Source organism: Lithobates pipiens, unplaced genomic scaffold (genome assembly GCF_037356315.1).
Source record: "Lithobates pipiens isolate NorthernLeopardFrog02 unplaced genomic scaffold, aLitPip1_a1.2 Scaffold_13, whole genome shotgun sequence".
NCBI lineage: Eukaryota > Metazoa > Chordata > Amphibia > Anura > Ranidae > Lithobates > Lithobates pipiens.
In genome coordinates, this window is record NW_027507718.1 from 360,754,444 (window position 1) to 360,779,811 (window position 25,368).

A 25,368-nucleotide genomic window follows, 5' to 3' on the forward strand; every position below is an offset into this window, starting at 1 on the left:
TCAATCAAGAAAAAGTTGATTCTTGAATACATTCCGTGTACAGGGGAGTGGAATGTATAATCCCTGGTCTTTGCATGTTGTATTCTCCATACAGCTACTAGTTGGTACTGGTGAAATTTATTTTTTAATTTGTGCCTCAGTGCTATTCCAGCCCCATGTATCCGAGATGTACTGTCCATCTTCGGCTCTAAACTAAAATTAAAGTCCCTCGCCATGGTAGCCCCCTTTCTTAAATTCCATAAACCCCACAATGACCCCCATTAAATATCCAATAGAATTGTTGTTAGGGCCATATATGTTTGCCAGGGAATATTCAGCGTCATTCAATTTTCCCCTCAACATTAGGTAACGTCCTTCTGGGTCAGTGTTTCTCTTCTCTAGAACGAACCTGATTCCCCTGGTAAACCCTACAGCCACTCCCTTTGCTTGACTAATAGGGGAATCCCCATAATACCACATAGGGTAATCCTTTGAAACTATTTTGTGATTCTAGTCAAGGAAGAAATGTGTCTCCTGTAACAATGCCATGTGGGCTTTAAATTCGCTTATTATATTAGCGCTTTTTATGGGAGCATTTAATCCACGTATATTATACGAGATTATATTTAATTTAGTAATCTTTGCTTATTGCTCTCCCCGCAAGCTCCCATCCCTCGGATTCACCCTTAACATATGGAAAACAACTTCCAGGGGGCCTCCAACTCCTCTCGGCCCAACAGTTCATCCCCTTAGAGGCTGAGCTCTAGATGTGCCGACAGTTTTTTGTTCCAGATCGGATGCCACTGCTGTTGTTCTTCTGTATTAACAATGTTCTCCTGTGCTTCCTACCAGCCTGGGATCTCCACTAAGGGGATATCTAATCTATTACAGAATTTGGCCGTGAATTTGGCCATGTCTTCTAATGGGATATCTAATCTATTACAGAATTTGGCCGTGTCTTCCGGGAATCTTAGGGTTGCTGACCGGCCCTCTTTACGTCCAATTAGGCAGGCTGGGAATCCCCAAAAGTATTGGATATTATGTGACTTCAATTGTTCAAGTAAGGATTTAAGGATCCTTCTCCTAGCTAGCATTTCTGCTGTCAGGTCTGGGAATATTTTTAAAGTAGTCTCCTGATATTTAATGGGATGGTTGGGCTTCAGGTAAGCCCTTATCTGTTCTTAATCTTGGAAATTATAGAATCTTGCAATAACGCCTTTTGGGACCTCAACTGCCATTTCTGTGGCCTTTTTAATCCCATGGATTCTTTCAAACTTAATTTTGTTTGCCCCAGATGAGCCCAACATATGACCAAAAACCTTGTCCATTTTGTCTCACAGGTCTTCACCTTCTCCTTGTGTCTCCAGTAATCCTCTGATCCTGAGATTTTTCCTTCAGTTCTGGTTTTCCTGGTCTTCTATTCTATACATCATATACCTATGATCTCTCTGCATCATTTACATCTGTTCCTTAAGTCCTTTTATCTCAGCCACCTGAAAATTCAACCTTTCTTCTGTATCCTCAACCCTTTTTAATATGTGATTCATGTCTTCATGCAAAATAGCCATTTTTCCTTTTATCGATATCTCTCCAGCCCCACAAACATTTCTGCCATTTCACCCTTAGTTGGTAATTGCTTTTTTTGTTTAGGTTCAATTACAGCTTCCTCTTCTGTCTGCTCACTTCTGAGTAATGTGGGTTCTATATGCCTGAACTGTTTTCTCTGACCATTCTTTTGTGAGCCCTCTGGGACTTTACTTTTGGCCCCCAACTATTTCCCCAGGCTTTCTTTTGGATCCTCCTGTGTCATGTATTTTTGAATGGAACCCGGACTGATGCTCACTTTAGGGGGGTTTGCTCCTGCCCCTCTCACTAGTTTACCCCTCATTTTTTTGCTGGTTAATGAATATATATTTAAACAGAGTTTTGTTCTTTCACTTTTGGTATGCCTTTCCCTCCACACTTCACTCAGAGTTGCCTCACCAAGGGGGGCATACTGTCCTGCAACCTTTTGCACTGTTGTCATCCCTGTCCAAGTTCTTTCCTAGGAAAAGGGGGGGGGGGGCTCAGTATTTTTGATGGAGCTACTGATGCGGCTTTTAGCTCTTCTGTCCATTAATAGAGTTATTTTTTTTTTTATAATTTACTTGGCTGTTTAGTTGTTTGGCTGTTTAACAGTTTGGCTGTTCCTTATATGCACCCTCGCGTATCCAACCTACTCCCTGTATCTTTTCTGTACCTGGTGAATATTTCACTGAGTTTTTCACTATCACAGTCCAATACCGCTGGATCAATCCTATGCAACCAAGTCAGACACTCTTTTTCACCCCCTAACTGGTGGTAGTTTGTAAAAACTTCTCTGGCAATCTTCTGATTATAGGTGCAGTATCAGAATTTATTTATATTTCCTGAATTTAGAAGTCCAACATTCCAACAGTCTGTACACAGCAATAGGGTTAGAATGTAGGGGAGCCAAAGAGAGAGGATATTCAGTTCTGCTGGGGGGATACACTTTTTTTTCCCTAACATGTTGCTGTGTTTTATTAAGCTCACCTCCCTTCCGCTTCCAGCATCTTGCAGGTTTCCGGAGTCTATCTACTTCCACCGGTGGTGTCCTGCAGGGAGCACTGCACTCCAAGCTGCTCTCCACCGCCTCGCCGTCCTCTTTTGTCCACCAGCAGCGCCAGAGCACTTGAGCCACTCGCGCTCATTGAGGGGGGGCACAGATGCCTCCCGTCGCCATAACCACCGCTGTTCTTCCTGCTTAGCACCGACCAGCCCCCAGCCAGGGGATAGATGTGGGGATGGGGAGTTTTTGAAGGGTGAAGGTGGCTTCTCCTTAGACCTTCCACTTACTAGAGGTAGCTTTGCGGGCTCAGCATCTACTCCGCCTCCCACATCCGGCCCCTGCCTCTCTCGGAGCGGACAATTTCAGAAAGAGAATGCACCAGCCTAACCTTTTTCTTCTAATTTTTGTGAGTAGCCATGTGTCTTATTAAACTCCCTTCTGCGAAAAAGTTTCATCCCTATTTTGAGGTCAACAGTATGGTATTTGTAAATTGAAATCATATCCCCTCTCAAGCGTCTCTTCTCCAGAGAGAATATGTTCAGTGCTTGCAACCTTTCAGCATAACTAATATCCTCCTGTTGCCCTTCTTTGTATTCGCTCCCTTTCCAGTACATCCTTCCTAAAGACTGGTGCCCAGAACTGGACAGCATATTACAGGTGAGGCCGGATCAAAGTCTTGTAGAGTGGGAGAATTATCGCTTAATCCTTGGAGTTAATCCCCCTTTTAATGCATGCCAATGTTCTGTTTACTTTGTTAGCAGCAGCTTGGTATTGCATGATATTGCTGAGCCTATGATCTACTAGGGCCCCCAGGTCCTTTTTCCATCCTAGATTCCCCCAGAAGTTCATCCCCTAGTGAGTAGGTTTCATTCATATTTTTGCCACCCAAATGCATTATTTTAAATTTTTATACATTAAACCCCATTTGCCATGTAGTTGCCCACCCCATTAATTTGTTCAGATCTTCTTGCAAGGTTTCTACATCCTGCAGAGAAGTCATCCACAAATACAGAGATTGAACTGTTTGCCCCACCCTCCAGGGCATGTATAAATAAATTAAACAGGATTTGTCCCAGCACAGAACCCTGGGGGACCCCACTTCCCACCCCTGACAATTCCAAGTATTTCCCATTTACCACCACCCTCTCAACTTGCCCTTGTAGCCAGTTTTCAATCCATGTACTCACCCTATGGTCCATGCTAACGGACCTTACTTTGTACAGTAAAGGTTTATGGGGAACTGTGTCAAATGCTTTTGCAAAATCCAGATGTCTACGGGCCTTCTTTATCCAGATGGCAGCTCACCTCCTCATAGAAGGTTAATAGATTGGTTTGGCAAGAATTAATCCATGTTGATTACTGATAAGGATTTCATTACTAAAATCTTACATACTATTGATGTTAGGCTAACTTGTCTGCAATTCCCAGGGATGTATGTTGGCCCTTTTTTAAATATTGGTGCTACATTGGCTTTTCTCTAATCAGCTGATACCATTCCAGTTAGTAAACTGTCAGTAAAAATTAAAAAAAATGGTCTGGCAATTGACTGAGTTTCCTAAGTACCCGTGGGTGAAAGCTATCTGTCCCAGTGATTTATTAATCTTAAGTTTCCCAAGTCTTTTTCTAATTCCTCTGTTAGCCATGAGGGTGCTTCCTGTGATGTGTCATGAGGACAAACACTGCAGTTTTGGTTACTTGGTAAGCCCCCCGATTCCCTTGTGAAGACTGAGGCCGCGTACACACGGGCGGACTGTTCGTCCAACTTTGTCCGCTGAACAGTGTTTCAGCGGACAGTCCGCTCGTGTGTGGGCTTCAGCGGACAGTTTCAGCGGACAGTCTGACGAACAAAGTTTTTCGGAATTTCCGTAAGACTGTCCGCTGAAACTTGGTTTGAGCGGACAGTCCGCTCGTGTGTAGGCTTGTTCGGCAAACTAAGTCTCGCGCATGCTCAGAAAGAATTTACACGGCGAAGGTTGCATTGAAGTGTATCGGACGCCGAATTTCTCGTCCCGTCGTACGTGCCGTTCACGTCATCGCGCAAGTTTTCAGTGGACTGTTCGTTCGTCGTGTGTGGTCAAGTCCGTTTATGCTAATTTTGAACGGACTGTTTGTCAAACTGTTTGACGAACCTAGTTGGGCGGACAGTCCGCCCGTGTGTACGCGGCCTGAGGAGAAGAACAAATTCAATATCTTCGCCATCTTCCCATCCTTTGTAACCAGATGTCCTCCTCATTCTTTATGGGGCCAATATGGTCTGTTCTCCCTTTTTTAGTGTTTATTTACTTTCATGGGATTTTTTTTGCTCTCCTCCACTATGTGTCTTTTGCGTTCTATCTTAGCTGTCCTAATTGCACCCTTACATATTATATGCATTTTTACATTGGAGTTAAGCCATCCAGGACTTTTGTTCACTCTTTTAAATTTATTTCCCAGTGGGATGCACTGGCTAATGTCCTTATGTAATATGCTCTTAAAGCAAACCCATCTCTCCTTCGTGTTCTCTGTTTCTAATATTTTATCCCCATTCGTATCTTCTACCAAGGTTCATATTTTAGGGAAGTTGGCTCTTTTGAAATTCAGTGTCTTTGTGTTCCCCTTGTGTTTCCTATTTGTGATTTAAACTGAAGCCAATTGACCTGTGATCGCTGTTACCAAAATGTCCCCTTATTTTCACATCCATGATCGTTTGTATTGTTGGTAATCAGTAGATCTAGTAATGTCTTGTTTCTAGTTGGTGCATCTACCATCTGACACATGAAATTGTCCTGCAAGACATTTAGGAACTGGCGAGCCTTAGAGGAATGTGTAGTTCCCTCCCCCCAGTCTATGTCTGGATAATTAAAATCCCCCATTATGATAAAAGTTTCCATCCTTGCTGCTAATCCAAATTGTGATAGGAGGTCAGTCTCCCCCTCCTCCCTCAGGTTAGGGTGTCTATTGCATACTCCCAGTATTATTTTCCCCTTAGCTTTATCCCTTTGGAGCTCTACCCATAAGGATTCCACCTCCTCCCTAGCTCCCTTATTGATGTCATCTCTCACATCACTTGTACATTACTCTTGGTATATAGGCATACCCCTTCCCCTTTTTTACCCTCTCTATCCCTGTAATAAAGGGATTACCCTTGAATGGTTGCCAGCCAATCATGAGAGCTGTTGAACCAGGTCTCTGAAATTCCCACAAAATCGAAATCCTCCTCGTTCATATTACTCCATCTTGCGTCTTTTATTGTACGATTACAAGAATAGCAGCTGCCATATGTAGAATATGATTAGGGGGCACAATTTTCTTCTATGATACCAAAACTGAACTTTTGTAGTTGCCATTTAGTCTTTCATGCAGATTTTACTTTGAAGAGTGTTACAAAATCAAGGGTTGTTAGGATGCAATATTGAGAGACAAGGCTATCTCCTTTAACAAGGATACCATCTTGAGGGATAAGGCTATTACCAATAAATTTAAAGTAAGACACAAAGCTCTTATTATTAGTTATGCAGGGCAAACCAGCAGATGTGCTTTAATGGAAAAGAAGGTATGTGCATTTAAGAAATAAACATTAAAGAGAACCCGTTTCTTTGCACTATATGGACAAAGCACAGATTCACTTCAGGTTACCCCCCTTAAAAAAAAATGTCTAGTGAAAAGTCTGCTTTTGCTCTTAGAATTGCCATCATTTATAACAGTGCCAGATAACATGATGACACATCAACAGATGTATAGACCTGGATTGCAATGATAAAAGCCCAGCAGAGACCCATTTCCTCGGATGCTTGGTTGAATTGTGGGCAAGCATGTCATTAACGCAAGTACAGGGAAAAATAGTATTAATCATGCCCTTTTCTTACTTTCCTTAAGGTTATAGCTTTTGACATTAAACTTGCTATGATTTACAAACATGCAAATACAGATACTGCTTACTAGTTTAAGAAAACATTTAAATGTCACAATCACAGTTACAGCACCAAGCCTAAATGTCTTTTAAACTGCTTGCTAAAATCTAGCCTCAACAAAAATCACTTTTTAGTTTGTGACTTTGCGTGAGAACTGAGAAGGAAACTTTCTTTGAAGCAACTGTTATAAATAAAAGCATTGAATGTTTTCTAAATAAGAATAACTGCACAGCTGTAGGATCACAGTGTATCAAAAACAACCATATGGGATGCCCATCTCACAGCCGTCAATGTGTTCACAATCTACTGCACATACAGAAGCTTTAGTTCTGGGGAACAAATATTTTGGAACTTTTATTTTTTCAGTTTAAAAGAAAAGAAAACATTGTATCAGTTGGAAAATCTCACCATAAGTGTTATGCGCACCATGTACTTATACAGCACTGTCTTGTTTTAAATATAACTGTTGCATTTTTTTATACAACAGCAATGCAAAGGCTTCTTCATATTACTTTCTTGCTAAGACAGCAAATGTGAGGGTTATATACAAAAATAAATGGATGTCTTCAATATTTATATCATTATTTGAAAAAGAAATGCAAGCAAATATTGTGTGAAAAATATAGCTATTACTTGTTAGTTTTATCAAATTTCACCTGCTGCTTTATGTGCAATGATTTAAAAAGCATCTATCCTAAAAACAAAAGTCAATAAAAATACATAAAGCCCAAACATTTCAACACTTTATTTTATGCATACACAACAAGCCTAAAATATGTGATATAAAGTGATTTATTCTTTACAATATTACTGTTGAAATTACTGACATTTCTGTGAAGGTTTGAGTTCTTTAAAAGTAAATCCGTCATGAAAGAAATATGGGGGGCTGCCATTGCTGGCCTCCTTCGGTTGATTGCCTGCATGTTATGGCTTCAGTTTTATCTGAGTGGTTGATTGAACAAGTACTCAGAAATGTCACTTCAAATGCTTTTATCTGCATTCTTCTTGTAAGCTCAGTTGGTGAAAGACAGCAGGCATGACAAGCATGGCACTTCCATTTTCAGAAGAGGTCAGCAATGGTAGTCACCACTGGTAGAACTAGGAAACTCTGAGGAGAGTGATGATGTAGTACATCTGAAAAGTGGTGGGCATAGCCCCATTGCACTTACAGTAGCAGGAGCTTAAAGATGCCTAATAGTACCTAAGTATACCCTACTTCCGGACCACCCACTGTATATATTACATAGTTACATAATTGGTGAGGTTGAAAAAAAGACACAAGTCCATTAAGTCCAACCTGTGTGTGTGCTTTTATGTCAGTACTACATTGTATAGCCCTGTATGTTTGGTCATTCAGGTGCCTATCTAATACATTATGACTTTGACATTATATACCAGGGTTATGGCTGCAGATAGCTGCCATAATCCAAATATACTTTTATAAAGTGGGTGATCCTCTTTCAGATTAAAGTGGTCCCGATTGTGGATTTGCCACAGGGTCACTTTTATGGGTGGCGGGTGAGGTGAACCCCACCTCCCCCCGCTTGCCGGTCATTTTCCCCGCTTACCAGAGATATTGGTAGCAGTGAAAATAATCAAATCTTCTGGACTGATAGGGAGGAAGTCGAGTGAGGGCAAGATGGCCCCCCACTCTACTCTATGCCCTTGGAGGACCGGAGCAAAGTCAAAAGGCACTTCCGCCCCCTGGCCTTAAGGCGCTCATTTATTTTTTGTGTAAAAGTAAAATTACATTTATTTTTATTTTTGAATGTGAGATCTGAGGTCTTTTAACCCTAGATCTTGCATTAAAGAGACCCTGTCCTGCCTTTTTCTATTACAAGTGATTTTTACATTCATTGTAATAGGAATAACAGTGATCAATTATTATTTAAAGGGACAGTTTAAAAAAAAAATAAGAAAAAAATAAATAAAATTAAAGCACCCCATCCCTCAAGTCAGGCCTATATATGTAAATGGTGTTCAAACCACACATGTGAGATATTGGCACAACGTTAGAGCGAGAGCAATAATTATAGCACTAGACTTCCTCTGTAACTCTAAACAGGTAACCTGTAAATATTGTTAAAGTGCTGCCTATGGAGATTATTAAGTACCCTAGTTTGTCGCCATTCCACGAGCGTGCACATTTTAAAGCATGAGGTGTTGGGTATAAATTTACTCAGCATAACATTATCTTTCAAATTATATGTAAAAATTGGGCTAACTTTACTCTTTTCTTATTTTTTTATTCAAAAAAGTTGCACTTGTAAGACCGCTGCACATATATAGGGTATGACATAAAGAGATTTACTAAAGGAAAATCTACTTTGCACTACAAGTGCACTTGGAAGTGCAGTCACTGAAGATCTGAGGGGAACATCTGAAATGAGCGGAAGCACGTGGGCTAATCCAAACATTTTTCGTTATAAAAATCCAACGGGCCTAGAAATAGAACATGTTTCAAATCTGTCCGACGGACTCAATCCCTGTCGGGAAAACCGCTCGTCTGTATGCTGGTCTGACGGACCAAATACGACGCAAGGGAAGCTATTGAACTTCCTTTTTTAGTCCCGTCTTGCGTCATCACATTCAAAACGAACAGACTTAGTCCGTTCGTGTGAGGACAAGTACGTTCATTCGGAAGTCCATTGGAACTCAGCTGAAAAGTCAGTCGGGAAGACCGTTAGACCTTGTCTGCCGGAAAGTCCAGTCATGTGTACACAGCATTACAGACACATAAACTCTCTCATTACATATGTTTGCTGCAGACAGAATACAGACATTATTACCATATAGACTAACACTACCTCAAATAAAATCTTAGACCTAAAATAACCAGAGACAATTTGGCAAAGAGCAACTCATGGTTGGGCGTATGTAAGGTATATTGTATGCAGTGGTCAGTAGTATGTAATTTACAGCATTGCATATATTGTGCAGAGGTCAAGAGTATAAAGCATCAGGGGTATGAAACCTAGAGCCTATCTACAGAGTGCTTTGGTGAGGATTATGCAGCAGAAAGCTCTGAGTACAAAGTTCAGGGGTCAGGAGTATGTAGCCTATAGCCAAGTGTATATGTAGTGCAGTTCTCAGAAGTAATGAAAAATCGAGGGTACAGAGTGCAGTGGGCAGTAGAATGTAATGTACAGCACAGATTAAAAAGTGTACAAGTCAAAAGCATAGAGTACAGATTAAACTCACTAAAAGTGATTGTGAACCTCAGACTTGAAAATCAAACAAAGCACATCCCACTATTGTACTAACCTGAATCCAAAGCACAGAGTCTGGTTCCTCTCTGATCTGTCCTCTCCCTGCTATCTGCATGATTCATTCCTAAAAGGTCAACATGCCTCAGCTAACCAGGAGATGACCCACCCCCTCCAGGACGCAGCAGATCATTCATACTTTCCGCTCTATGGTTCTCTAAGTCTGTGAAGTGTAGGGGGAGGGGTGTCACTTAATTCTAATCAGCTCTCAGATTTCCTGGAACTCTATGCTCTAGCGCCACATTGTGCGTGACATCAGAACCCTGGCCCCTGCTACTGGATAGTGTGTAAAATGTTTGTTTTGGAAGACTGTAGAGGATAGAGGGCTGCACATAAACAGGTACAACTTCTGTATGAGGTTTTGTTTCATCTCTGTGTATCATCTGAGACTAGACACTTCACTGGGTATACAGATGTGCACATAAGTTTACATTCACTGGCAGAATTTATGATTTCTTGGCCATTTTTGCAGAGAATATGAATAACACAAAAACTTTTCTTTCACTCATGGTTAGTGTTTGGTTAAAACCATTTATTATCAATCCACTGTGTTTACTCTTTTTAAATCATAATCACAACAGAAACTACCCAAATGACCCTGATCAAAAATGTACATACCCCAGTTTTTAATACCGCATATTGCCCCCTTTAACATCAATGACAGCTTGAAGTCTTTGTGGTATTTGTGGATGAGGCTCTTTATCTTCTCAGATGGTAAAGAATGGTTGCCCATTCCTCTTGGCAAAAAGCCTAGAGTTCCTGTAAATTCTTGGGCTGTCTTGCATGAACTGCATGTTTGAGATCTCCCCAGAGTGGTTCAATGATATTGACGTCAGGAGACTGAGATGGCCACTCCAGAACCTTCACTTCATTCTGCTGTAGCCAAGGGCAGGTTGACTTTGCCTTGTGTTTTGGATCATTGTCATGTTGGAATGTCCAAGTACGTCCCATGTGCAGCTTCCTGGATGATGAATGCAAATGTTCCTCCAGTATTTTTTAATAACATACTGCATTCATCTTGCCATCAATTTTGACCAAATTTCCTGTGCCTCTGTAGCTCACAGATCCCCAAAACTTCAGCGATCCACCTCTGTGTTTCACAGTAGGAATGATGTACCTTTCATCACGGGCCTTGGTGGCTCCTCTCCAAATGAAGCGTTTATGGTTGTGGCCAAAAAGGTTGATTTTGGTCTCATCACTCCAAATGACTTTGTGCCAGAAGGTTTGAGGCTTGTCTGCTGGTTGACATATTGCAAGAGAGATACTTTGTGGCATTTGAGTAGTAATGTTTTTTTTCTGGTGACTCAGCCATGCAGCCCATCTTTCTTCAAGTGCCTCCTTATTGTGCATATTGAAAAAGCCACACCCCAAGTTTTCAGAGAGTCCTGTATTTCACCTGAAGTTATTTGTGGGTTTTAATTTGCATCCCAAACAATTTTCCTAGAAGTTGTGGCTGAAATTTTAGATGGTCTACCTGACCGTGGTTTGGTTTCAACAGAACCCCTTATTGTCCACTTCTTGATTAGAGTTTGACCACTGCTGATTGCCATTCTCAATTCCTTGGATATCTTTTTACATCCCTTTCCTGTTTTATACAGTTCAACTACCTTTTTCCCGCAGAAAGAAAAGTTCTTGTGTTATCTTTCATATTCTCTGAAAAATGGCCAAGAAATCATAAATTCTGCCAGGGTATGTAATCTTATGAGCACAACTGTATGTAAGGGTTTACAACCTTTTTAAGGAAGTTACAAGTGAGTGATGTACATTGTGTGTTGCGTAGTCCTGACATCTGTGCTCTGTATGCTGTGATGCATGAAGCATTCTGACTGTTGCTCTTCTAAAAAACAGAGTAATAAGAACAATGTACCCTCAGTGCAGAAATCTGGACTATGTAACAAACTACCCTGGCTACAGAGTACTCTTCTAGCACCCTATCCAGCAAACATTTCTAAATTCTCCCCTCTCCTTCCTCCTCCAATCAACTCTTATTTTTACGCAAATAACCCCCCCCCCCCCATATCTCGCTCACCTGTTTACTTGTCTGCTTACAAGCAGACAGACACCCTATGCAGAGTGAGCTAATGTTCTCCTAGGCATTCCCTAGCTTTGCATCATGTTACATAAAAGCTAAGGAGTTGCATGGGAAAGCTTACCTCTTCTCAGGTGTTCTTGAATAGTCATGGGTGATATGAAAAAGATATGAAAAAGAAGAGGCTTCTGCATAGTGATAAAGTGTGAGTGTGGTTGAATCATTAGACCAAGGAGCCCATTTAAGGAACCTGACCCAAATGACCAGGCCTAAGTATCTTTCATAACAGGTTATCTTAAATGTGTTGTTTAATGTAAAAACAACTTAGGGTAGCCACAGTACATTGAAATATCAGTTTGCCTCTTATATCGCATAGATAATTCTGGGATTTACCCATAATCTCTGCAATAACATATCTCATAGGCATTCTAATTCTGGAATTTACCTATAATACCGACAATAATTTTGACAGCGCTCATTTACACATGGCAAGCACAAATTAATCATTCAATTCACAGTTCACAGTTATGTATGTACATTAAACTGCCAAGAATCCATAAATGGTGCATGACATCATCAGTGTATCTGTATGTTTGCAATGCCTGCTCAAATGGGTTCAGCTGATAATCTTGGTATCAAATCTTTCAGAGGGAAGCCAGCAGAGGAATCAACTTTCCCAAAAGAACAGTGGATCAACATAGCTGGTTTTGATGGAAATATTCTTTTTATGAACAGCATTTGGCACATATCCAGCCGTGGCCAAAAGTTTTGAGAATGACACAAATATAACTTTTTGAAAAGTCTGCTGTCTCTGTTTTTATGATGGCAATTTGCATATACTCCAGAATGTTATAAAGAGTAATCAGATGAATTGCATCTATTGCAAAGTCCCTCTTTGACATGAAAATTAACTTAAGCCCATAAAAAACATTTCCACTGCATTTGTGAAGAAGGCTCCAGGGCACCCTAGAAAGTCCAGCAAGCACCAGGAGAGTCTCCTACAGTTAATTCAGCTGGGGGGTTGGGGCACCACCAGTGCAGAGCTTTCTCAGGAATGGCAGCAGGCAGGTGTGAGTGCCTGTACTGTGAGGCAAATACTTTTGGAGGAAGGCCTGATGTCAATGGCAGCTTCTCTCCAGGAAAAACATCAGGGACAGACTAATATTTTGCAAATGGTATAGGGATTGGACTGCTGAAGACTGGGGTAAATTAATTTTTTTGATGAATCCCCTTTCTGATTGTTTGGTGCATTGAGAAAAAGCATTGTCCTGAGAAGAAAAGGTGAGAGCTACCCTCAGTCCTGTGTCATGCCAACAGTAAAGCATCCTGAGACAATTCATGGGTGGGGTTGCTTCTCAGCCAATGGAGTAGGCTCACTTACAATTTTGCCTAAGAACACAGACATGAATAAAGAATGGTACAAAAACATCCTCCGAGAGCAGCTTCTCCCACCCTTTCAAGAGCAGTTTGGTGATAAACAATGCCTTTCCAGCATGATGAAGCACCTTGCCATAAGACAAGTAAATGGCTTGGGGAACAAAACATCCCATTGAGAACTTGTAGTCAATCCACAAGAGATGGGTGAACAAAAACCCCCCCCCACAAATTCTGACAAACTTTAAGCATTGATTATGCAAGAATGGGCTACCATCAGTCAGGATGTGGCCCTGAAGTTGATTTATAGCATGCCAGAGTGAATTGCAGAGGTCTTGAAAAAAAGGGCCAATACTGCAAAAATGTACTCTTTGCATAAACTTGATGTAGTTGTAAAAAAAGACTTTGGCACATATGAAATGCTTGTAATTATACTCCACTATACCATAGTAACATCTCACAAAAATATCTAAAAACACTGAAACAGCAGACATTGTGAAAATCAATATTTGTGTCATTCTCCAAACATTTGACCATGACTGTATGTTTCCTTTGCAAAAATAATGTTTTTAAATGAGGTGAAGCTACATTTATTGTATCTAAGCATGTGCATGAGAAATTAAAAAAAACAATAAGCTCATCCTTTGCTCATGATTGGCTATTCAAAGTGAACACAGCTTTTCCCTATTTAACAATATTTACGTGACTAAAAGAACATCATCTATTTCTTTAGTAAATCAACTCTTATAGATCCAGTGTGTGCAAGTATAGCCACTGTTGTACCACAGCTTACAGAGCAAGTCAAAGGTGCTAAACATCATGCAAATTCTTAAGATTGATTTTTGGACTTTAGAAGTTCAAAATGAGTTTAAATGAAAACCTACCTGAGATAAATATGAATGTCCATCAGACCCACATACAGGACTTGTATAAGAAACTGGACATTGCTTGCAACTCGACGTAAGAGGAACACCTCTCCAGTACTTATAAGTTAATCCAGCTTCTTTCATGCTGTAATAAAATAATATCTGTTAGAGCTACCTATGAATGGCAAATTCATACTTTAACTGAAATTTTAAACACAAGCGTGTAACAGTTAGTCACATTGAATTTGAATGTTGCTAGCCACCATGTTGAATTTGACAAACTACTGCTATATTTATGACATGACCTGGATAAATGAAAACGTTCTTAGACAATTCTAAACACTTATAAATGTTTAATATGCTTGTATTAATAATAAATATATACATATAATATTACATTAAGTAACCAATCAGAAACACATGTCTCTGGTTATGGAAACAGCCCTCTTTCTGACTTTCCAGCAGCATGTTGCTTTTAGGGTACTATTAGTACATAATTTGGATTAAAGCGGAACAGCTTAATGGGAATGCATAATGATTTTTTGTTTATATTTTATTTATTTAAATATTACAGTCAGCATGGAATAATAGGTTTAATTCATCTCAAGACTGTAGATTTTCATTCCCTTTCTGCCCAGGCCATTTTTCAGTTTTTGGTAGTGTCACACTTTGAATAACTTGAATGACAATTATTCAGGCATACAATACTGTACACAAATTACTAAACATACAATACCCAATTTTCTTAAGACAGAAAGAGCTTTCTCTTGGTGGTATTTAATCACCACTGTGTTTTTTGCTATAGAATCGAAAAAATACAGAAAAAAAAACATTTTTCTTTGTTTCTCTTAAAAAGTTTGCAAAACTTTCTTTATAAATTTAGACCAAAATGTATTTTGCTGCATTTCTTTGGTAACAATAACCTAAATTAGTGTATATTATTTAGTCCGTGTGAAAGTTATAGAGTCTACAGGCTATGATATACAGTATATATATATATATATATATATATATATATATATATATATATATATATATATATATAAAAATATAAATAAATATCCAACCAAATATCTATTGATATATATCTATTTCTATATATCTATCTACATACATATACATATATATTGCAAAGGAGGAAGAACAAAAACAGTTGTGTTTTATTGTCAACGTCCATCTTTCTGAAGACTTCATCGAAACGTTGACAATAAAAACACACACACACATATATATATATATATATATATATATATATATATGTATATATATATATATATATATATATATATTAGGCATGGGGAGTTATCTCTTTTCACAACTTTTGGGGGAAAATTAAGAAAATATTTATTTTTTCACAAAGTTGTCACTTGGCAGACTTATACTTACACCCCAAATGCCTCCCGAGAATGGGGATACTACATATGTGAGACTTTTTCACAGTCTAGATGCATAGAGGCCATAAATTATGTGTCTAGTTTCCTGGCTACCGATCATGTTTTTGGAGGCCATGGTGCGTTAGAAACTGTCCACTGGCAAACACTGACAAAATGACCATTTTGGAAAGCAAACACTCCAAGGTATTTTCTGAAAGGCATAGTGTCTTCTGAAATGTAGATTTTGCCGCAAGTTTTGGAAAATGCAAAAATGAAATATAAAATGTTGTCAAATTGAAACATGTCAATGAATAAGATATTTCACACACAGCAAAGGCATAATGTATAAATATAACCCGAAACACATTCTGCTACTCCTCCTGATTATGGTGATACCACGTGTGTGAGACTTTTTCACTGTCCAGTCACATAGAAGGATCCAAAATCCAAGGAGCACCTTCTGGTGTTCCAGTAGCATAAATTACTCCCCACATTTCTGGACTACTTATCACATTTTTGGAGACCCTGGAGAACCAAGACAAGGGAACACCCACAAATCACCACATTTTAGAGCGTAAACACCCACACGATCGGAGCATCCGGCAAACAGATTTGTCTTACACGGCTTCTCTGGCATACCCGCAGAGGTCCAATTGGAGCTCCCCCGCCAAGCCCACACACTCCTAACATGGCGGATAGTGCAGCAGCCCCAGTCACCACAGACACAGCACACTATATGGCCCCGCCACCTCTCCAACCAGAGGAACAGTATGGAGGCTTGGCACAAGCCATTACAGCTCTGCTACCCCCCACCATCACAGCTGTACTGGACAGAGCCATATCTGCAGGCATAGCAGAGCTCAGGAAACAGATGGGAGACCACGCCAAAAGGCTCTCTGAACTAGAGCTCCGCCTGGCTGACCTGGAAGATGAGGTACAAAGCTCAGTCACCTCTGATAAGCAATCACAGTAAACCCAGCAATACAACTTAGACAAGCTGGAAGACCTAGAGAATTGCTCTCGACACAATAACCTGCGGATTATTGGTCTCCTGGAGTCAATAAACTCAGACTCCCTGCAGGACATCTGCACCTCATGTATCCCATGTGCTCTGGGAATAACAATGCCATGCATAGTGGAGAGAACACACTGGCTGGGGCCCCCTTCCAACGAGAGGTGCACCCCAAGGCCCATTATAGTTCGCTACCTGCACTACTGATACAGTTAACATCCTGAAATCATTCAGGAATTCCAAATCCCTGTAACTGGATGGGCAGAAACTCCTGCTATTTGCAGACTATTTCCAAGAAGTATTTCAGAAACGCAAAGCATTTCAACCAATGTTTGCGGCTCTCTACCAGAAGGGAGTTAAATTCACCTTGGCCTATCCGGCGATACTCAGCTTCACAGACCCATCAGGAGAATCAAAATCCTTCTCTCACCCAAAGGAAGCATAGCAATACCTGCAGGCATAACTCCATATCCCGATGGATACCTCCGCTTCACCAACCCCCTCCCATCTAGCTGCACCAACAGATCAATGCAGCCCTAGAAAGGACCAATAAATGCCTTTATGACTTGTCTGGCCGCAACAAAACACATTAATAATGGACCGAGGACTACCGACTCACGCCATACTTACCGCCTTAAGGTCACATCGCTATGGCTGCCCTGATAAATTAGACATTGGTTGTTGCACTCTATGATTGATGTCCTGTTATACCAAAGTTAGAATTTCTCTCTTCACTGCATATGATGTTTATTTTTCTTTTCAGAGACACACACACAACCTTATTGTAGGATGGCCCTATCTACACTAAATAGGATCAGACCGGTTATTTACTTATTTTTTTTCTCATGTGCCCGCTCACCACATATTTCCATGGAAATATTTAAAGGATGGCTTGCTCCACTGTCAGCGGGTGAAAGTTCCAGCAGCCCCCAGTAACGCTGTTCATATGTGTTGGTTTTACATGTGGAAAAAAGTTCAGGCTCCAATGGGTATGTTATTACCTTTTTTGCTCTCCTATATGCCTTTGGTTTGTTTTCCACTCTAAATACCCCTCTCAGAGACTTTGTTACACTCCTCCTATCGCCAGGTGCTACTATGATTCCCCAGTCACATCTAAAATTCAGCTAAGTTTCTCCTTTATGATTCCCAACTTGCTAATAAAAACCCCCTCAACTATCGACACCCTATGAAAGTCGTATCCTGGAACGTTAAAGGGCTTTGTTCACCCAACAAGCATATGTCAATCCTTTGCCACCTGAAATGTTTAAAGGCAGACATGGCACTATTACAAGAAACCCACCTTAACACAGAGGATTTTAATCGTTTGAGCAAACTTTGGGTGGGAAAGGTATTTGGTTCACTAGCAGTGAAGGGTAAATCAGGGGCCCTGGATCCTGTTGATCCAAAAAAATCTTTTCTGTAAAGTGGTTTCTGTCTAGGAACATAGTGAGGACCGGATCCTCAAAGTTAGACTTAAAATGCCTACCCGTGAATGGGTAATAGCCAACGTCTATGCCCCAAATTCACTTTCTAAGCTTTTCTTTCAAAACTTGACCTCCAGTTAGCTCCACACCTCCATCTTCCACTGCTAGTAGCAGGGGACTTCAATTCAGTTCTTGACAATCGGGAAGATAGATCAGCAGATCCTCGTCAACTGACTCTGAACACCCTGCATGCTCCCATACTTCTATTGCAATTTGCAGATGGTTTACAATTAGTAGACCTTTGAAGACTAACACACCCTAAGGGAAAAGAGTACACCTTCTTCTCTCCTCCCACAACTCATTTTCAAGGATTGACTATACATTCCTAAACTCTCTCCTCCTTGTACATGCCTGAGATCCATGTATACATGCCATTTCAGACCATGCACCAATATCTGTAAAGTTATCAGGACTAGTCACACAAGAATCCGTCAGCATTTGGCGTTTCCCCATCTTATCTGGTGCGTGACAAAGAGCTGCAAAAGATCATTGATGACACATAGGCAGAATACTCCACTACCAGTTCCAAGCACTGTGAAAACACAAATCTCTTCTGCGGTTCTGCGGGGAAGGATAATTTCCTATGCCTCTGCCTACAAAAAAAGTCTCCAGAGAACATGGTGAAGCGAGCAAAGCTTTACGCCAGGCTCAGGCAAAACTAGCACACATCCACACATATAACTGCACTTAAAGATCCCTCATGGAACCTTACCTTCTCTCCTAAAGACATTAACCTCATCCTAGAACAATTCTACGCAGCACTCTATGGCCCTGACCCCATCGAAGAGGCTACAGCGTTATTCTTTCTAGACAGAGTCCCACTTCCTATTGTGAATGACACACTCTTGTCTCAGTTCATTGCCCCAATCTCTCTCTCTCTCTCTGAGATTTCCAGTGCAATTAAATCGCTAACCCCAGGCAAGGCTCCAGGCCCCGATGGCTACACGTCAGAGTTCTAAAAACTCTCCACAGGCACAATTGCCCCCACTCTGCAGCCGGTATATCAGAAGATACTAGACGGGAACCCCTACATACCCTCAGGCCACCAAGCTCATATTAAGCTAAGCCTCAAGAAAGGAAAAGACCTCACGGACCCAAGCTCTTACAGCCCAATCTCCTTGCTTAATCTGGACTCTAAACTCCTCTATAAGATAATAGTGAATAGATTAGCCCCTATTATGCCCTCCCTTATACCTATCCACTCTTCACAAGTGGGCTTTACTCAAGGGAGGTCCACAACGTCAAACATTAGGAAAGTCCTGGCAGTCCTAGAAATGGCAAAAGCTTGATGCCGAAAAGGCGTTTGACAATGTCAGTTTCCATTGCTTGAGACTGGTATTGTCACTATTTGGTTTCACAGGCCCATTTTTACATCTCATATACACTATGTATTCTGCCCCATCTGCAAATGTGATCCCCGTGGGCCTCATCTCTGCTGTGGGACTCCACAAATGCACAAGGCAAGGATGCCCCCTGTCTCCCCTGCTGTTCAGTTTGGCACTTGAGCCCCTATCTCGCTTCCTACTCTTTCATGGGGTAAAAATTGTATCTCAAGAACTACGTATCACTCTGTTTGCAGGCGACATCCTAATGTTACATATCCAAGAAATCTTTACAACTTTACGGGCCTGTTGAGGTTTGAGAATTAACTTCTATAAAAGCAAAATACCACCCCTTCTCTAACCACAACCCCCCCCCTCCCCCCGCGACTGATTTGATTTTCCTGATTGCCAAAAATCACATTACATATCTGGGGATAAAAAAAATAGGGAAAGTACCCTCCTCTACCAACTCAATTTTCTCCCCATTCTAGAAAAAATTACTGCGGAGTTGGAGGGCTGGTCGGGCCTCCCTCTATTGTTGTTCGGCAGGTGCCACTTATTTAAGATGGTTAGTTTTCCAAAGCTACTCTACCCTCTCCAAATGATTCCTTTATTACAAGACATACAGAAACTATATAAAGCTCTAATCATCTTTCTATGGGAAGGGCACAGACCTCAAATTTCAATACATAAACTCTTCCTTCCAAAACATGAAGGGGGAGACAATTTTCCCAATATTCTACTTTACAATCTTTCCTGTCTTCTGAGAGTGGGATTAGACTGGAGACTGGATAACACAGGCATCAAGATATTTCATTCACATGTTAGAATCACAGATGACAAGTCCCTGGACTACCTGCACTGCTGCATTGCCAAACCAATGGGTTCCCCACTTCACTATAACACAAACTCCTTAACCGAGACACAGCTGTGGCCTGGAGGGAGATTTGGAAAAAATTGTTACTTTCTCCTCACATGTCCCGCCATCTCCCTATCTGTGGCCACCCATGGTTTCCGCAAGCTCAGCAGCACATGGCTTTCTCCACATGGGCCTCGCATGGCCTGCTCAGATTTGCTCAATTATTTGACACTCCCTCAAAGAAACACCTCTCCTTCTCTCAAAGTCTACAATTATTCAAGATACCCACCCAACACCTACTTACATTCACCAAGCAACACGCTTTGTGGCAACTAGCTGCCCCCCCCCAGGGATTTATGCTCTAAAACCTCTCTCCTGGACACCTTCCTAGATGGGCATCGTCATAGAATCTCAGACATTTACAAACCTTTAAACTCCCTCTTTACAAAACCAATCCCCTCCACCACCTCTATGTCTTGGAACAAGGCTCTGAACTTCATTCTGGCAGAATACAACACCATCCACGCATTTGTAGCAAATGAGTTTTGGAGGTAACAGCAATACAGAATCCTTCATCGGGCATACATTCCTCACCTAACCTCAGATCAGTTCTAATTGCCCTCTATGCAAAGCTTGCAAACCATCCCTGCTACACAGACTATGGTCCTGCCCTCTTATCTTACAATTTTCTAATCAGGTGGAGGTCCTGGTGCCGAAAACCATCGAACTTCACCCCCCATAAAAACATTTATCTTCTGCTGCCTAGCTTACAGATTAAAATTATACAACATAACAAAGCTTGGCTCTCTTCATATTACATGGCTGCTAGGAGAGCGATTCTCAAAAAGTGGACATCCTCCCTCCCGCCCACCATTAAGGACATAAATGCTGACCTATCAAGCCTTTTTAGGATGAAGAAGCTAGACCTTATTCTATCAAGCACTCAAAAAACAACCTGCTTTCAAAACAAATGGGCCCCATTTATGGACAAACTCTTATCATTAGACGACAGATGTGCCCTCAATGATCTACCTTTCATCAAAGGGGGCACTCAATTCAACACATCACCCCATGAATGAGGAATAAGCTGCAATTATCCATACCCATTCACTTCAAGGCCAACCTTTGCATCTAACATTATGGGGATGCCACTTTTGGAGAGAGAGGGTAAAACAAAAAGGTGGTGATATCTGTCTCTATGTTAGAAGTGATCTAAATGTGAGCATGAAAGAGCAACTTATTGTTGAAAATTGTGATGGTGCTGAGGCATTATTAGTGGAGTTGCATGTGAGTGTGCACACTGTAAAGATAATTACTGGAATCTGTTACAGGCCCCCGCAGTGTTAATGAGGAGGTAGAAATCTACCTATTTAAACATAAAATAGGCTGCAAGGGCTGGGACAGTGTTAAAGTGGTTGTAAACCCTTAAAAAAAAAAAAACCTGCAAGACAAAGGCATAATGAGCTAGTATGCATAGAATATTTTAACTACCCTGCCTTTGACTGGTGTAAAGGCAAAAGTGCTAATGCTCTGCTGGACCTGGTAATCTCAAACAATACAACAATACAGTGTTAAATACAAATGTCTATAAAAAAGAGTAGCAGTGACCATAACATGGTTTAATTTAATTTAATTTGAAAACAACCACCACATATTGGAAAGATAAAACACCTAATTTGAAGATAGCACATTTTCTATTGCGGAGAACTGCTCTTTAAAGAATGACTGGGGGGGGGGGGGTGCATGTAGTCATCGAAAACACAGAACAAAAATATGAATGTTTTAAATCACCTATATGCAAACACTGCAAAATACATTCCCAAGGGCCATATGTTTAAAAGGCTAAAACTAAAACCTATGTGACTCACATCCAGTGTTAAACATGAAAAAGGAATTTAATAATATAAAAATGAAGGCTCACTTTCATCATTTGAAATCTACAAAGAAAATAACAAATTATGTAAAAGAATATCAAAATAGCAAACATTCTAAATGAAAGACAGAGAAGATTAGAAAAGCCCCATAGAAATTCTTTAATTAGAAACAATAGTAAAAAGATTTGCTATGAATATGCAGGGCCTTTAAAAGACAACTCAGAGTTGGTGACTGAGGACAAAGGGAAGGTCAATTTATTAACCACTTCCAGCCATGCCCAGTGATAGGTTTCTGGTAAAAGTAATCTGAGTAGTTCTATAGCCGTCAAATCATTGTTAGTTGGCATGAAAGGGGGCCCCCTGCCACCACCCCCTGCCTTTCTGGCTTTCCTATTCCACTGGGTAGCTTGGGACCACTGCAGAAGAAGACAAGAAGGAACATCAGTTCCTCCCCTCCTCTGTGAAGAATGATGCTGTAGGCAACAAGGATTTTGTAACTTCCAAGCTCAGTTATTTGTTTACTGGATGTTACTGGCCAGGCATCTGTTCAAACCATTCTTGGTTTGATCAGGTGCTTTGGAGGACAGTGGAGGGATCAGGATCTTATAGACCCCTAAACTCTTAATAAATATTACACATCTCTGCCTCAGTTATCACAAGGAATGTTGCGTATCCCTTGTGATAGAAATCAAGTTGAATAGAAAAATGAAATAAACAGTGTAAAAAAATCAACTGAAAGAAAATAAATAATAAAATTCACATCTAACTAAACTAGTAACCTGTAAAAAAGCATGTGGACTTTTTAAATCTTAACATGTTTGGTATGTATTTACTCTGCACAACATAATCTTTTATTAAAATTGTGATCAAAATTGTGTATTATATTTTGTGTGCATTAAAATGCATTTAAGTGTATTTTTTTCTGAAAAATTTAATTTGATAAATGGCTGCACAAAGAATGTGTGACAAAAATAAAAAAAATTGCAACAAAACTATTTTATTCTTCAGGGCCCCTGCTTTTAGATAATATACAGTATAATGTTTGGGGCTTTAAGTAATTTTGAATGTAGCTTCTTACATATATGTGATACGTTTCTAAATTGCACTGGTCAAAAATATATAAAATACCTTCTTTAGCTTGGTGTATACAAAGAAAAACATGGCGTCAGCTCCATAATAGGGAAAGTATTATCACAGTTTTAAAATAATCAAAATGTTGTAGCTCAAAGTTGGTATGATCCAGAAACAGTTAGAAAAAATGTGTATAATGCCCCTGGATCAGATGGCTTACATCCGTGTGTCCTTAAAGAGTGGAGCTCTGTTATTTTGAAGCCACTGTTTTTGAGAGACTTTTAAATTACTGCATGATACCAGTGGATTGACACATGGAAAATGTGGTGTCAATATTTAACCACTTCACGACCAGCGCACGCTGATGTATGTCCTTTTTTAAAGAGGGATGTCTTGGTAACAGCAGTAGTTGCTGCCACAACCAAGGTATCCATCTCTTCAGGCGTCACTCATGTTTACGATAACAGTGATCTCTGAGGCGGATTCAAGGTGAGATCACTGTTATCGGCAGTGAGAGAGGTGCCACCCCCCCTCCCGACACTTTCCCGCTCCCTCCGCCACTTACTGTCCTGTCTCCTGTTTGGTATAGTTACGCGTGAGGGCAACATGGCCCCCACCTGTCTCCATATCATAGCAGGGCAGAAGTGACGTCAAAACATCACTTCCGCCCATACCTCTTAAAGGCACATTTTTTCAATGTCATTTTTTCAAATAACATATTTTTCTTTTTTTTATGAGATCTGAGGACTTTTTGACCCCAGATATTACATATTTAAGAGGACCTGTCATGCTTTTTTCTATTGCAAGAGATGTTTACATTCCTTGCAATAGGAATAAAAGTGCCCAATTTTTTTAAAAATAAATAAAATCAAGTAAAATAAATAAGAAAAATAAATACATTTTTTAAAACGCCCCGTCCCCACAAGCTCGCGAGCAGAAGCGAACGCATAAGTGAGTAGCGCCCACATATGAAAATGGTGGTCAAATCACACATTTGAGGTATCGCTGCGATCGTTAGTGTGAGAACAATAATTCTAGCCCCGCATCTCCTCTGTAACACAAAACATGCAACCTGTAGAATTTTTTAAAATGTCGCCTATGTAGATTTTTGAGGGTAAAAGTTTTATGCCATTCCACGAGCGGGCACAATTTTAAAGCATGACATGTTCGTTATCAATTTACTCGGCGTACCATTATCTTTCACAATATGAAAACAATTGGGCTAATTTTAATGCTGTCTTATTTTTTTATTCAAAAAGGTAGGTCAGGGATATTATCAAGAATTTTATAAAAGACCATATCCAGTTGTGCTCATAAGTTTTGACCAAATTTGCTGTGCCTTTGTAGCTCACGCAGTAGAACTACTTTGTGACTTGAACCAGTATCCAGCTGGTTGTTTCTGCAACACCCAATTTTTGAGAGCTTATCCAGCACAGTAGGAATGCGTATCTTTCATCATAGGCCTTGTTGACTCCTCTCCAAATGTAGAGTTTATGGTTGTGTCCATAAAGCTTGATTTTGGTCTCATCACTCCAAATTACTTTGTGCCATAAGGTTTGAGGCTTGTCTCTGTGCTGTTTGGCGTATTGTAAGCGGCATACTTTGTGACATTTGCGTAGTAATGGCTTTCTTCTGGCGACTCAACCATGCAACCCATCTTTCTTCAAGTGCCTCCTTATTGTGCATCTTGAAACAGCCACACCACATGGTTTCAGAGAGTCCTGTATTTCATCTGAAGTTATTTGTGGGTTTTTCTTTGCATTGTGGCTGAAAATTTAGTTGGTCTACCTGGCCTTGGTTTGGTTTCAACAGAATCCCTTATTTTCCACTTATTGATTAGAATTTGAACACTGCTGATTGGCATTCTCAATTCCTTGGATATCTTTTCATACCCCTTTCCTATTTTATACAGTTCAACTACCTTTTCCCGCAGATCCTTTGACTAGTCTATTGCTTTCCCCATGACTCCAAATCCAGAAATGTCAGTGCAGCACTGGGTAAAGGATGCAAGGGTCTGTCAAGAATCCAGAAACTCATTTACCTTTTCTACTCACACACTAATTACAATCAAACAGATCACAGGTGAGGATGGTTACCTTTAATAGCCATTCAAAACCCTTTGTGTAAACTTGTGTGCATGTTATCAGGCCAAAATCACCAAGGTATGTAAACTGTTGATCAGGGTCATTTGGGTAAGTTATGTCTTTATGATTTAAAAAGAGTAAACACAGTTCATTGATAATAAATGGCTCCAGCCAAACACTAACCATGAATGAAAGAAAAGTTTTTGTGTTATCATTCATTTTCTCAGAAAAATGGCCAAGAAATCATCAATTCTGCCAGAGTATGTAAACTTATGAGCACAACTGTACATGAGTTTTTGCTATAAAACAATATATT

The 25,368-nt window shown here is 40.3% G+C and overlaps 1 protein-coding gene across 2 annotated transcripts in view; it reads right to left on the minus strand.

Moving 5' to 3' along the window:
• The window catches only part of SPOCK3 (SPARC (osteonectin), cwcv and kazal like domains proteoglycan 3), a 526,887-nt gene that overhangs the window by 134,009 nt on the left and 367,510 nt on the right, over positions 1–25,368 (minus strand). For both annotated transcript variants that reach the window (XM_077477168.1, XM_077477167.1), the window contains exon 5: positions 13,992–14,118. In XM_077477168.1, the coding sequence (XP_077333294.1) occupies positions 13,992–14,118 (127 nt within the window). The remainder of the gene's footprint in view (positions 1–13,991; positions 14,119–25,368) is intronic.